The following is a 13,262-nucleotide window of genomic DNA, read 5'->3' as shown; positions in this document are numbered from 1 at the left end:
GGGTCCCCTCACATCCATCCCCCACCTCTCGGTCAGCGCAGCACAAAGCTAGACACAGCCATCTGCAGTAATGCAGGCTCAGAGATGTGTGAAGTGGGCTGTTCATCTCAATGAGCTATTCTCAGCAGAGTGAGAAACACCTCCAGGAGATGGTACAGCGTGAAACAATCACTCAGAGAGGTGTGAACTGCTCCACTCATATCAGTCACCCAGGTGCCAGCAGGCTGTTCTGTGTGTTGTGGGTGCATGTCCCTGTTTGACTCTTCACAGCTTGATACCCTGAAGGGCAGCGCTTCCCCAGACCCTGGCACACATTTGGGGTGGGTGTTAAGGAGACAGCCTCATCTCTCCCCCCGCCTTGCTAAAGGGCAAGATCAAAGCCTGCAAGATCACAAAAGGGAGAGAGGAAGGGGGGTCTAACCCCCTAAGATGTATAGAGAGCCCCCCCTCAGGTATAGGCACACACAAGGGAGGGGATTGTGGGGCTGTCAGTTGCCCTGCCCCTTATTCTAGTTCTGGATCCAGCACATAAGGAGATAGACCAGGGGTAGGCAACCTATGGCACGCGTACCGAAGGCGCCACATGAGCTGATTTTCAGTGGCACTCACACTGCCCAGGTCCTGGCCACCCATTCGGGGGACTCTGCATTTTAATTTAATTTTATGTGAAGCTTCTTAAACATTTTAAAACCTTATTTACTTTACATACAACAATAGTTTAGTTACATATTATAGATTTATAGAAAGAGACCTTCTAAAAACGTTAACATGCATGACTGGCACACGAAACCTTAAATCAGACTGAATAAATGACAACTCGGCACACCACTTCTGAAAGGTTGTTGATCGCTGAGATAGACACACACACGCAGACGGTGCTGATGAAAGACAGCAGGGTGCTGTGTTCGCAGTTGAAAAACTGAAACTAAAACAGGAAAGTGAGGCTTTCCGCTGGGGGTGGGGGGAGCGGAGATCATAGAGCCCCCTGAACATTGATAGAGGACATCACACCCCTCTGTTGTCCCAGTCCCCCTGTCACTCACCCTCATATCCCCCATTCCCAGTGTTCTACCCCTCCTCATCTTCTGACCCCCAACCCACCTCCTACCCACCCACCCTTTCCATCTTCCACCCCATAATCACCCCTGTCCTCTGTGCCCCAAAAACCCTTCTCCGCTAATTCCCATCCTCATCATCCTCCTCTCCCAGAAGGTAAGTGCATTTCAAAAATAGTTTCAGCGCTTCTTAAATATCCTGCTGTACTCAGGTGACATTTCCCCACAATTCAAACCACTCAGAGAGTCAGGTGCCTCCTGTTCTTAGTCTCAGATTTCTACATGGGGTTAGATCTCAACTCAAAGTGCCCAGCTGGCTTGAAGTTTTGCCAGCCAGAACATTCCACCTTATCGGTAGCTTTCAACCAGCTCATGCTCTCTCCATGCACGTGGCCAGTTTAATCCATTCGGCATGACTCCAAGCACTTCTGAGGCTGAAGGACGCAACTGAGAGCTAAACTCTCTGACTAATAACACTGTACCTTTATTTCCCCTGAAGGGCTGCTGGGGTGGCCTTGAGCACTGGAAATGCTTCCTGCTGTGAGGATCTCAGCCCTGGTTTGACCTCTATCTGGGCACAAAAAATCAGCACCAAAACACACTAACGTTAAGAAAAGTTAGAAGTAACTCCTTTGGAGTCAATGGGGCTGATTTCCTCTCGCTCACCTTGGTGTAAATCAGGAGTAATTCCATTGCAGTCAAGGATCCTGATTCCCCTCTCACTCTCCGCAGGGTAAGTCCATGGTGTTACAATGGAATAGGTCTGGTCTAAGGAAGAGGAGATTCAGGCCCTTTGACTCCAGCCCCTGCTGCATCCTCCACCCCCTGAACCCCCTTATCCTACACCCTGAGTGTTTCCTTCCCTCTTCCTCACACAGCCCAAGACCCACAAACAAACATCCACAGCCTCTAATCCTCTCCCTCCCTCTTGCAACCCTCCGCCCCACAGACCCTCTCAGCCTCTGTTCTTTGAGGTTCCCCTTTCCATGGCCCAGAGCCAATTCCTCCACCCTGAGTTCCTGACTGAGCTTTCTCAGAGATCCCTGCTTAACCCCTCTGTCCACCAGTCCCCTCTTGTGCTCAGCCCCACTCCCCTAAAGTGGCCCAGCCTGAGGGAGCATGTCCCACCTCAACTCCAAATACCTGCCCATTCTCCCCTCCTTCTCCACATTGACAAGACCTGGCCACCATTTCCTTCCTTCCCAACTCTCATTCTTCCTCTGCCTGGCCCAGTCCCTTTTCTGAACAATATTTTCAGGCTGGCCTCTGCCCAGCCTCACCCAGTACACAGCTAACCTGGGGAACTCGCTGCCGCAAGATATTGCTGAGACAAAATGACCAGAAGGGTGAGACACTGACAGGGATCATGAAAGTCTTCACAGTTACATTCGATCAGAAAATGAATTAAACCACCACGGTGCAGGTCTCTAACCAGCCACTCACTCTCAGAAAATCACCCTGATGTGGAGGTTAGTGCAGAATTGTCCATTGAGGGGGCGCAAGGTCTCTGCCCCTCCCTCTACAGTAGGTGGCGCTGGTCCCTTCAGGAGTCACTGCTCTCAGCAGAGCTGTTCCCGGGACCCTTGGGAAAGCAGCAAATTTATTCCCATAAGGCTCTGCTTACTCTCAGGGCTGGATTCAGACACTCCAGGGCCATGCAAGGGACTCTGTCCTTCTCATTACACAGTGTACTGAGGAAGAAAATGTCCAACCAAACCACTGTGACCGAATTTCTTCTCCTGGACGTCTCTGAGGTTCGGGAACTGCAGATTTTACACTTTGTGGTGTTTCTACTGCTTCACCTGGCATCCCTTCTGCAGAATCTTCTCATCATCATAGGGAAATCTGAGCCGAGCTGTTCCCAGGAGCCTGGGGAAAGAGGCACATTTAGTCCATCAAGCTCTGCTGATTCTCAGGGTTGGATTCAGACACTCCAGGGCCATGCAAGGGACTCTGTCCCCTTGATCCAGTATCCCACATGGACTATCACTGACAGGAGGCCCTCAAAGAGAGGCTGGGACAGTGGCATTGGACCCCTGCTCTGTCCCAGAAGAGAAGCAGGTGACTGTCCCCCAACCCCTTGGGATCAGCATGGTGCCCACAGACAGACAGGGGCAGTCGTGGTACTCTGAGTCCTTACCTCCCTAGCCAGGGTGTATCTGCTTGGATGAGGGGGTCAGGACTGCTGTATTCTTCCCCTCCTCCTGCACACCGAGCCACCTGCTAAGGCAGGGTTGGTGGAGTCCTCCAGAGCCGTGGGGCTGCAAGTTCATACCCCATGGACATGCTTGAGGAAGTTCCCTTCTCCCAGAGCCATTGTTTGAGGCCCTCTTCAGACTCAGGCAGACGATGCTGCAGTGGGGGCAGATCTCCCCATCCCATCCTTATTGTTCCAGGCTGCGGGTGACGCAGTATCTGTTGCTGGCTGCTGTCAGAGCCAGGGCACTGGACTTTGGAGATTCCTATATTCCTGTGGAACACAGGCAAAATCTGTTTTGGGGGAAAAAAGACAAATATTGCATCCAGATCTATGAAAATTCATTAAGAGCTCAAACAAAATTGAATCATGGATCATCTCTATATCAAGGTTTCATTATGAATTTTCTCATTCAGTCTCAATTATTATGCCCCAAATTTTGGTAAAGTGAGCCACAGAGAGTTGAAGTAACATAGCTGCATAGCAGGAGTTCTTAGCATCTTGTGACCTCCACTGTCTAGATCCCTGGCAGTACTAGTTACCATTTCAGGCTGGGATTCTCAAGGGAGTCTAAGGGAGTTAGGACCCCAAGAGGTACATGCTTTAGTCCGATAGGTTCTTTTGCGAATCCCAGAGTTCATTATCTGAAATTCAGGAGAAACCTGGGCCTTGGAAGTGAACAAGATACACACAGGAGCAGGATTCCAAAGGCACCTAAAGAAGGAGACAGGTGCCTATTGGAATTGACTTTAATAATAATAATAATAGTAATAATAATAATAATAATAATTAATAACATCTAAGCAGGTTAAACTCCTCACTCCCAGTGAACGACCATGGGACTTAGCCACCTAGCTCATTTAGGAGCATTGATCAATCCCTGTAGGTGCCTGTCTCCATTTTGTAAATCTGGTGCACAGAAGCTGGGCTAGAATCAGGGAACGCTGCGGGAGATCATAGGCCTGTGCTATGAGGGAATCAGAGTTCAGGGACAGAATGGCTTTTTTGCCTTTAACACCTAGGCATCTATGCACTTGCCTGTGGGACTCTGCTGTTGAGCTGTGCAAGGCTCCAGGGAGTTAGTCTCAATAGCCCTTAGGAAATAGACATGAATAAATCACCTTCCCACAGCATCAATCCTTTAATCCCAGTGATGCTCAACGCCAGCTACACACAGCTCATCTGCAGAGAGCAACAGGTTTGAGTCTAGTTCTGTCAGTTCTGTCTCAGACTGAGGAGGTGGGGAAAGGATTCTCGGATACCTGTGCCTTTAGCGTCTAGATTCTAGTATATAAATAGATATTGATCAAAGAATCCTGGTGCTGGATGACTGAATGCATCATATGTTGGAAAAAAAATCCACAAATATCAGCACAGTAAGTTTGCTATTTCAATAAATATGTTGGGGGATCAACATACAGGGGAAACTTAAGATGCTAAATAAGACTTACATTATGAACTCATTAAGACTTTTACTCGTAGTTAAATCAAATACCTGCTGCTGACTGGAATTTTTCCACCTTTTGAGAAAATTTTGACTTTTCACAGCAAACCCCAAATCATTCTCCTCCTCCCCACAGTTTTTGGCAAATGAAAGCTTTCTGCTGAAAACTGGATTTTTTTAATCACTAAAACAAAAATTTTGAGTTTTGAGTTTTCAAATTCTTTACAAAAGAATCCCAATATGTTTGAGGGAAGCAGACAGATTCTAGAATTTTTTTGGTGGTAGTGATGTTTAGATGAAAAGCCAATCTCCATTAGAAATAACACAGCGGAAAATTTCCAGCCAGCTGTAAATTTTACATAAATTTCAGAACATTAATATTGCCTGATCAAAGCTTGAATTCAAACCCATTTATTCTATTGCAGCTGTGTGATTTCTCTTTCAAAGGGATTGTTGCGTAGAGGTAACAATTTAGTAAACGGTAAAGTTGGCCGGGCACAGAATGTTTTATACAGACGAGTCTCTTAAAACCCCAGTTTAGTTTTGAACCAGGCAGGCAAAGCCTCTCTATCCTGCAACCATTCAAGGACATACAGGAGCTCACTCGGAGTAGAACCCTGATCTAGCTCCACACTGCTGCTTGCTGAGTGTAAAGAATGTATATGGGTTTGCAGAACTTACACAGAGTAAGACAAGGGGTCATGTTATCAAAGGTATTTAGGTGCCTAGTGGGATTTTCAGAAGCATCTAGGAGCTTATAACTCATTGATTTCAAGGGGTTTTGAGAGCCTAGATGATTTTGAAAATCCCACTAGGTGCCTCAATACCTTTAACAATCTGCCCCCCTGGCCCCTCTGAAATCCCTTACGGTCCTAGTAGAGATGGCAGAGAAAGGGAGGGAGGGGAAACAGAGGCAGAAAGAGGGGAAATGTCTGGGCTAAGGTCACACATCAGATCACCGGCAGAGACAAGAACAAAGCCCAGGTGTCCTAACAACCGCTGCACTGCACAGTACAGAGTAAATGATAAAACATAGCGATGATGGAGGTATGCTGCTAGCTCATTGTTACACGCAGACAGAAGTACAGCTGGGAATTGTTGCCATAAATCAACTTGGAAGCAGGCAGCCGGCTGTCTAGGCATAGAACTTAGATTAGAAACATCACAAATGAGCTGCTACTTGCGATGCTGGAGAAGTCTATGTTATTTTGCCCTTCAAAGTGGGAATCAGGATGTGTTGGCATTTTAATCTATTAGTTTCATGCCCAAATTGTGCACTTGGTGATGGTCACAATGGAGGGACTTTCTTTGCAAGAATTGTTAGATTTGGAGTGTGCTTTGTTCTATCCTTCATACTGCATTTTATCAAGCTACACCTTGGACCAAATCCTCAGGTTGGGTAAAGTGATGAAGCTTAAAGGCGGTTACTCTAGTGTGATAATGTGACTGATTGATTGTCAGAGGTAAGGAGCACTAACGACACCTAGTCATTGTAAGTGAGGAGTTCTGTGCACCTTTGACATCCTTATAATGAGATATTAGGAAAAGGAGAAGCAGGCCATTCTCTCTGTCACTCTGGTCCTCACTATTGTCCTTCTCATTTCCTGCACAGGCATCACACAGTGTACTGAGGAAGAAAATGTCCAACCAAACCGCCATTACCGAATTCCTTCTCCTGGGATTTTCTGACGTTTGGGAACTGCAGATTTTATGTTTTATTGTGTTTTTAGTGCTTTACCTGATATCCCTGCTGGGGAACCTTCTCATCATCACAGCTATAGCCCTCGACCATCACCTTCACATCCCCATGTACTTCTTCTTGATTAATCTGTCCATCCTAGACTTTGGCTACATCTCTGTCACCATCCCCAAATCGATGGTAAATTCCCTCATGAACACCAGATTGATTTCTTATTCTGGATGTGTTGCCCAAGTCTTTTTTTACATATTCTTTGCTTCAGCAAATTTTGCTTTACTGGTTATCATGGCGTACGACCGATACGTCGCCATCTGCCAACCACTGCACTATGAGATGGTGATGAACAGGAGAGCTTGTGTCCAAATGGCAGCCAGTGCCTGGATCAGTGGTATTCTGTGCTCTGCACTGCACACTGGGAACACATTTGCGATATCCTTCTGTGGAGGCAACATGGTGGATCAGTTCTTCTGTGAAATTCCTCAGCTCCTCCATCTTGCCTGCTCTGACTCATATCTTGGTGAAGTTGTTGTTATCTCTCTTTTTATGCTTTTATCTTTAATCTGCTTTGCTTTTATAATTGTGTCATATGTTCAGATCTTCAAAACAGTGCTGAGAATCCCTTCTCAGGAGGGCCGGCATAAAGCCTTTTCCACCTGCCTCCCTCATCTCATTGTGGTCTCCTTATTCCTTTTCACTGGCACCTTTGCTTTCCTGAAACCCACCTCCAACTCAAACTCAGATCTGAATCCCTTGGTGGCTGTTCTCTATTCTATAATGCCCCCAATGATGAATCCGATCATCTACAGCATGAGAAACAAGGAAATGAAAGGTACACTGAGTAAACTGATAGGCTGGAAATTATTTAGCAAGAATAAAATGTCTATATTTCTCCACTGATCCCAGTTTCATTCTGTGTTTCTTTATAAAAATAATCAGCTGATGATATTATTGCTTTCATGAAACAATAGTGTGCAATCTGTTTATCCAGAATTAGGTATTTCCAGTAATAAAAATCCAGATAAACTTAAGTCAAGAAAAAAGGTAGTTACTAGAGGTTTACATCAATGCAATGAAGATCAGAATTCATCTATCTATCTATCTACCTGTCTACCTATCTATCTATCTATGTACTGCTAGCCATCAACATTCTATGTGATAACCTTGCACATACAATCAGTAGCCATTGCCAAGTTCCCAGTGGGTTCTCTGGCGCCTCTTATTTTTCAGGATAGCAACTCAGACTGAGGTATCAATGCATTTGTTCTTTGGGTTTTTTTGTTTGTCAGATTTTTAGTTTATTTTTGTTTAGGTGTTTGTTGTTTTTATTTGTTTCTTTGTTCCAGGTGGATTTACAGGTGAGAAGGCCTGGAGAGATTTTGAGTGTTTGGCTAGACAGGATTTTCAATGTTTGCCTTCTCTTGAGAGCTCCTATGTCATATCTTTGATGAGGTTTTCTGAGTGAACTGAAGTTTTGCCCCTCACAATCATAAAAGGGTGCAAGGGAAGTTTCTGAATGGCTAAGTTCCTTCTGAAATGATTATGTATATACTGTTGGGATATTATTGTTTTATTAATGACATGCTAGGAGCCTCAGGAAGATGTTTTTTTATTATTTTAACCCGATGAAGAGCTCCATGTAGCTCAAAAGCTTGTCCCTCTTACCAACAGCAGATGGTCCAATAAAAGATATTACTTCACCCATCTTCTCTATGCAAGTACTATGTCAGTCTTGCTATTGTAAAAAGACTGTTTTGAAGAGAAACTTTTTCCAGTGTTTTCTAAAGAAAATCTATCTTGGGATAATGAGGCCAAATTTGATCTTATTGAAATCACTGACGTTTAGCCCCTCACCTCGAAGAAATTAGGATTTAGCCAATAGCCTATATACACAAGGATCCAGAATTGGCAACAGACCCCTGGAGAAAGTGAGGGTGATAGAAATATAAGGGTCTGATATCCCAACTCATCTACACCAGCACCAATGTAGACTAGACCAGCTGACATCACCAAATTAATACTGATGAGGTTTTGGCCCAACGTCTCTGGGCTTCACACAGTAGTAACAGAAACACTGGTGTAAGTTACTTGTTTGGAGTTGTTTCGTTCTAGCCTTGGTGTAAGTGGAAAAGTGCCATCACATGCATTGATCTGGTGTTCCATACACTATCCCATGGAGATCTACTCACTTCCAAGCTGAGAAAGGATCTCAGAAGTTATTAGTATTAGAATACCATTTTTGTGCATGGCTCTGGACACTACACATATGACAGACAAAAACAGATCATGGGATTAGACAGAGAGACAGACAGATAGGACCATTTCTTCTCCTAACACATAACCAAATTTAGGGCTTGTCTACATCAGAAAGTTGCAGCGCTGGTGAGGGAGTTACAGCGCTGCAACTTAGGAGGTGTACACATCTGCAGGGCACCACCAGCGCTGCAACTCCCTGTTTGCAGCGCTGGCCGTACTCCCGTTTTGTCTCGGGTGTAGAGGATCCAGCGCTGGTGATCCAGCGCTGGTAATCAAGTATAGACACTTACCAGCGCTTTTCTTGACCTCCGTGGAATAAGCAGGTATCCCAGCATACCTGAGGAAGCCTCTGGTAATCAAGCTGGTCTCCTTCCCCGGCTTGCTGTCGCGTTCCCCGAACCCCGAGCAAGCCGGTCTCCGTCCCTGCGGTTTGCAGGGTGGTTCCGGGAACGCGAGAGCAAACCGGGGAAGGAGACCAGCTTCGCCGCGGTTTGCTCTCGCGTTCCGCGAACCACCCTGCAAACCGCAGGGAAGGAGACCTGCTTGCTCGGCGGTTCGGGGAACGCGAGAGCAAACCGGGGAAGGAGACCAGCTTCGCCGCGGTTTGCTCTCGCGTTCCCCGAACAAGCAGGTCTCCTTCCCTGCGGTTTGCACGGTGGTTCGCGGAACGCGAGAGCAAACCGCGGCGAAGCTGGTCTCCTTCCCCGGTTTGCTCTCGCGTTCCCCGAAACCCCTTGAAGCCGCCCAACAGCGCTGCAGTGTGGCACACATCTAACACCACTTGCAGCGCTGGTTGCTGTAAGTGTGGCCACTCTGCAGCGCTGGCCCTATACAGCTGTACTAATACAGCTGTAACAACCAGCGCTGCAAAATTTCTCTTTGATTGTGAATTATGTTAGCTAGATAGCTAGATAATAAATAATCTATGAAAATTATTGTGCTGCTTTTCCTGGTAGTGATTGTCTTTGTCCACATTATGAGTTTCTTATAAGTCCTTCTTATTAAGCCTTATTTAGCAAAGATTTTTTATGACTATAACTTACTCCATCGCTTTTTTACAAACAGCTTATCAAAAGTACTTGGTGTTTGGACTTCGAGCTGTTTTGACTGGATACATTTTAAACATGCTATGTTTTGTTTCACTGAATAAATGGAAATATCACACAAGAGTTCCTGAAAAATCAAGGGGCTAATTCTCAGATGGTTTAAATTGTCATAGCTCTGTTGAAGTCAATAGATCTCTGAGAATTTACACCAGCGGAGGATCTAGTCCAAAACCTCATGATTATGAAATTAAAACTCACTTTGAATATTCTGTACAAAGACCCTGATTCTGCAGCCACTTCAGCACTTTCTAAACTTTAAACACGAATGGTCCCATTGAAGGTTTAAAGAAAAACTTATACTTAAATTCCTGTTGGTTATGGGTTAGGGTTATGGATAGGGCTTAAGGCTAACTCCAAACTGGTGTCAGACCCTGACAACGTACAAGTTACTCCTTTCTCAGTCAAATAAAGCCCAAGAATTGGAGCTTTGGAATTATTCTCCTTTTCTGGGTTCTGGATTATTTATAAGAAATAACAGTTTATCTCAAACCCAGACTCTCTGAGTCTTCTTCTCCAGACTCACCAGTGCAGTTTGCCCCTTCATCACCAACCTCTCCTTCCTGGATGTCCTGCTCAGAAGTCATCTATTAAAGGACAGGCCCAACAAAGAAAGTAACAGAATGCCACTAGCCATTTCTTTCAGCCCCCAGCTTAAACCTCTCTAGCGCACTATCAAGGATCTACAACGTATCCTGAAGGATGATCCCTCACTCTCACAGACCTTGGGAGACAGGCCAATACTCACTTACAGACAGCCTTCAAAGCTGAAGAAAATACTCACCAGCAACCACACAAAAAAAACACTAACCCAGGAGCCTATCCTTGCAACAAACCCCCTTGCGAACTCTGTTCACATGTCTTTTCAAAGGACACCATCATAGGACCTAATCACATCAGCCAAACCATAAGAGGCTCGTTCACCTGCACATCTATCAATGTGATATATACCATAATGTGCCAGCAATGCCCCTCTGCCATGTACATTGGCCAAACTGGATAGTCTCTATGCAAAAGAATAAATGGACACAAATCAGATGTCAAAATTATAATATTCAAAAACCAGTTGGAGAACACTTCAACCTCCCTGGAAACTCAATTACAGACCTAAAAGTGTCACTTCAACAAAAAAACTTCAAAAACAGACTCCAATGAGAAACTTCAGAACTGAGATTAATTTGCAAACTGGCCACCATCAAACTGAATAAAGACTGGGAGTGGATGGGTCATTACACAAACTAAAACTATTTCCCCATGCTAATTTCCCCCCTACTGTACTCACACCTTCTTTCAACTGTTTGAAATTGGCCATCCTGATAACACTACAAAAGTTTTTTTTCTCCTGCTGATGTTATCCCACAATTAATTGATTTGTCTCAGAGTGGGTATGGCAACCCCCACCTCTTCGTGTTCTCTGTATGTATATATATCTTCCTACTGTATTTTCCACTCCATACATTTGATCAAGTGGGTTTTAGCCCACACAAGCTTATGCTCAAAGAAATTAGTTAGACTCTAGGTTCTTTAGGTACTCCTCCTAAATGCCTTTAAAAACCTGGCCCTATTATATTTATGAGTGCCAAAGTCACTTTTGAAAATAAGACTTAGGTACCCAAATAACTTCATGGGGGTGATACTTTTACCCAATGGCAGTAAATGGAGGCCAAGTATCAGAGGGGTAGCCGTGTTAGTCTGGATCTGTGAAAGCAGCAAAGGATCCTGTGGCACTTTATAGACTAACAGACGTTTTGGAGCGTGAGCTTTCGTGGGTGAATTCCCACTTCCTCAGATGCATGTAATGGAAATTTCCAGGGGCAGGTATATATATGCTAGCAAGCAAGCTAGAGATAACGAGGTCAGTTCAATCAGGGAGGATGAGGCCCTGTTCTAGCAGTTGAGGTGTGAAAACCAAGAGAGGAGAAACTGGTTCTGTAATTGGCAAGCCATTCACAGTCTTTGTTCAATCCTGAGCTGATGGTGTCAAATTTGCAGATGAACTGAAGCTCAGCAGTTTCTCTTTGAAGTCTGGTCCTGAAGTTTTTTTGCTGCAAGATGGCCACCTTAAGGTATGCTATAGTGTGGCCAGGGAGGTTGAAGTGCTCTCCTACAGGTTTTTGTATATTGCCATTCCTAATGTCTGATTTGTGTCCATTTATCCTTTTCCGTAGAGACTGTCCAGTTTGGCTGATGTACATAGCAGAGGGGCATTGCTGGCATATGATGGCGTATATTACATTGCTGGATGTGCAGGTGAATGAACCAGTGATGGTGTGGCTGATCTGGTTAGGTCCTGTGATGGTGTCACTGGTGTAGATATGTGGGCAGAGTTGGCATCGAGGTTTGTTGCATGGATTGGTTCCTGAGCTAGAGTTATTATGGTGCGGTGTGAAGTTACTGGTGAGAATATGTTTCAGGTTGGCAGGTTGTCTGTGTAAATGGAGGATAATCTGTGTGTGTGTGTGTGTGTGTGTGTGTGTGTGTGTGTGTGTGTGTGTGTGTGTGTGTGTGTGTGTGTGTGTGTGTGTGTGTGTGAGAGAGAGAGAGAGAGAGAGACGGTTTGGATCTCAGAACCCCCCCTGGGAGTTGCCAATTGATATGCCAAGACTATCTCTGCTCCTGTTTTCCCTGCCAGCTCAGGACTCCACTCCAGCACCCTGTCTTGCTGAGCCAGACACTCCTGTCTGCTGCAACAAAGACCCAGGGTCTGAATTTCTTGCCCCAAAGCTTCAGGTTTACCTGAAAACAGCTCACAGAAGTGTGTTTGTCTTTAGCACTCAGGTGCCCAACTTCCAATGGGGTCTAAACCCAAATAAATCTGTTTTACCCCGTATAAAGCTTATGCAGGGTATACTCGTACATTTTTTGCCCTCTATAACACTGAGAGAGAGATATGCACAGTCATTTGTTCCCTGAGGTATTAATACATACTCTGAGTTAATTAATACGTAAACAGTGATTTTATTAAATACAGAAAGTAAGATTGAAGTGGTTCCAAGTAGTAGCAGACAGAACAAATTAGTCACCAAACAAAATAAAACAAAATGCGCAAATCTGTGTCTAATCAAACTGAATACATATAATCTCACCAGTTCCAGAATGCTCCCATTTACAGACTAATCTCCTTTTAGCCTGGGTCCAGCAATCACTCACACGCCCTGTAGTTACTGTTCTTTGTTCCAGTTTCTTTAACTATACTAGGGGAGTGGGGGGCGGAGGGGTGGGTGGAGAGGTTCTCTCTTTAGCCAGCTGAGGACAACATGGAGGGGGTCTCCTAAGGGTTTAAATAGATTTTCTCTTCTGGGTACACACCTCTCCCTCCTCCTGTGTAGAATCCAGTCATAAAATGGAGATTTGGAATCACATGAGCAAGTTACCTGCCCATGCATGACTCAGGACTTGAAAGTAGCAGCCATTACCCACATACCTTGAACATCCTCAGGTAGACTTCTTATGTGGATTGGAGTCTTTCATGCTCTTTTGTCTGTTAAGTGCTTCCTGACTGAGCACTTAA

The 13,262-nt window shown here is 45.1% G+C and overlaps 1 protein-coding gene across 1 annotated transcript; it reads left to right on the top strand.

Annotated features, from left to right (window-relative positions):
• The first annotated feature begins 6,308 nt into the window (after nucleotides 1–6,308).
• LOC127032877 (olfactory receptor 14A16-like) lies at nucleotides 6,309–7,292 on the top strand. The gene has a single exon (XM_050920471.1). It carries the CDS (start codon nucleotides 6,336–6,338, stop codon nucleotides 7,290–7,292), a length of 957 nt encoding a protein of 318 aa, XP_050776428.1. The 5' UTR covers nucleotides 6,309–6,335.
• Nucleotides 7,293–13,262: the final 5,970 nt, after the last annotated feature.

The sequence above is a fragment of the Gopherus flavomarginatus genome, chromosome 12 (assembly GCF_025201925.1).
Source record: "Gopherus flavomarginatus isolate rGopFla2 chromosome 12, rGopFla2.mat.asm, whole genome shotgun sequence".
Taxonomy (NCBI): Eukaryota; Metazoa; Chordata; order Testudines; family Testudinidae; genus Gopherus; species Gopherus flavomarginatus.
Note: the sequence above shows the minus strand (reverse complement) of the source record. Positions and strands in the feature narration are given on the sequence as shown.

Coding starts and splice junctions, on each gene's coding strand:
- LOC127032877 (XM_050920471.1), top strand. CDS start 6,336: ATGTCCAACCAAACCGCCATTACCGAATTCCTTCTCCTGGGATTTTCT.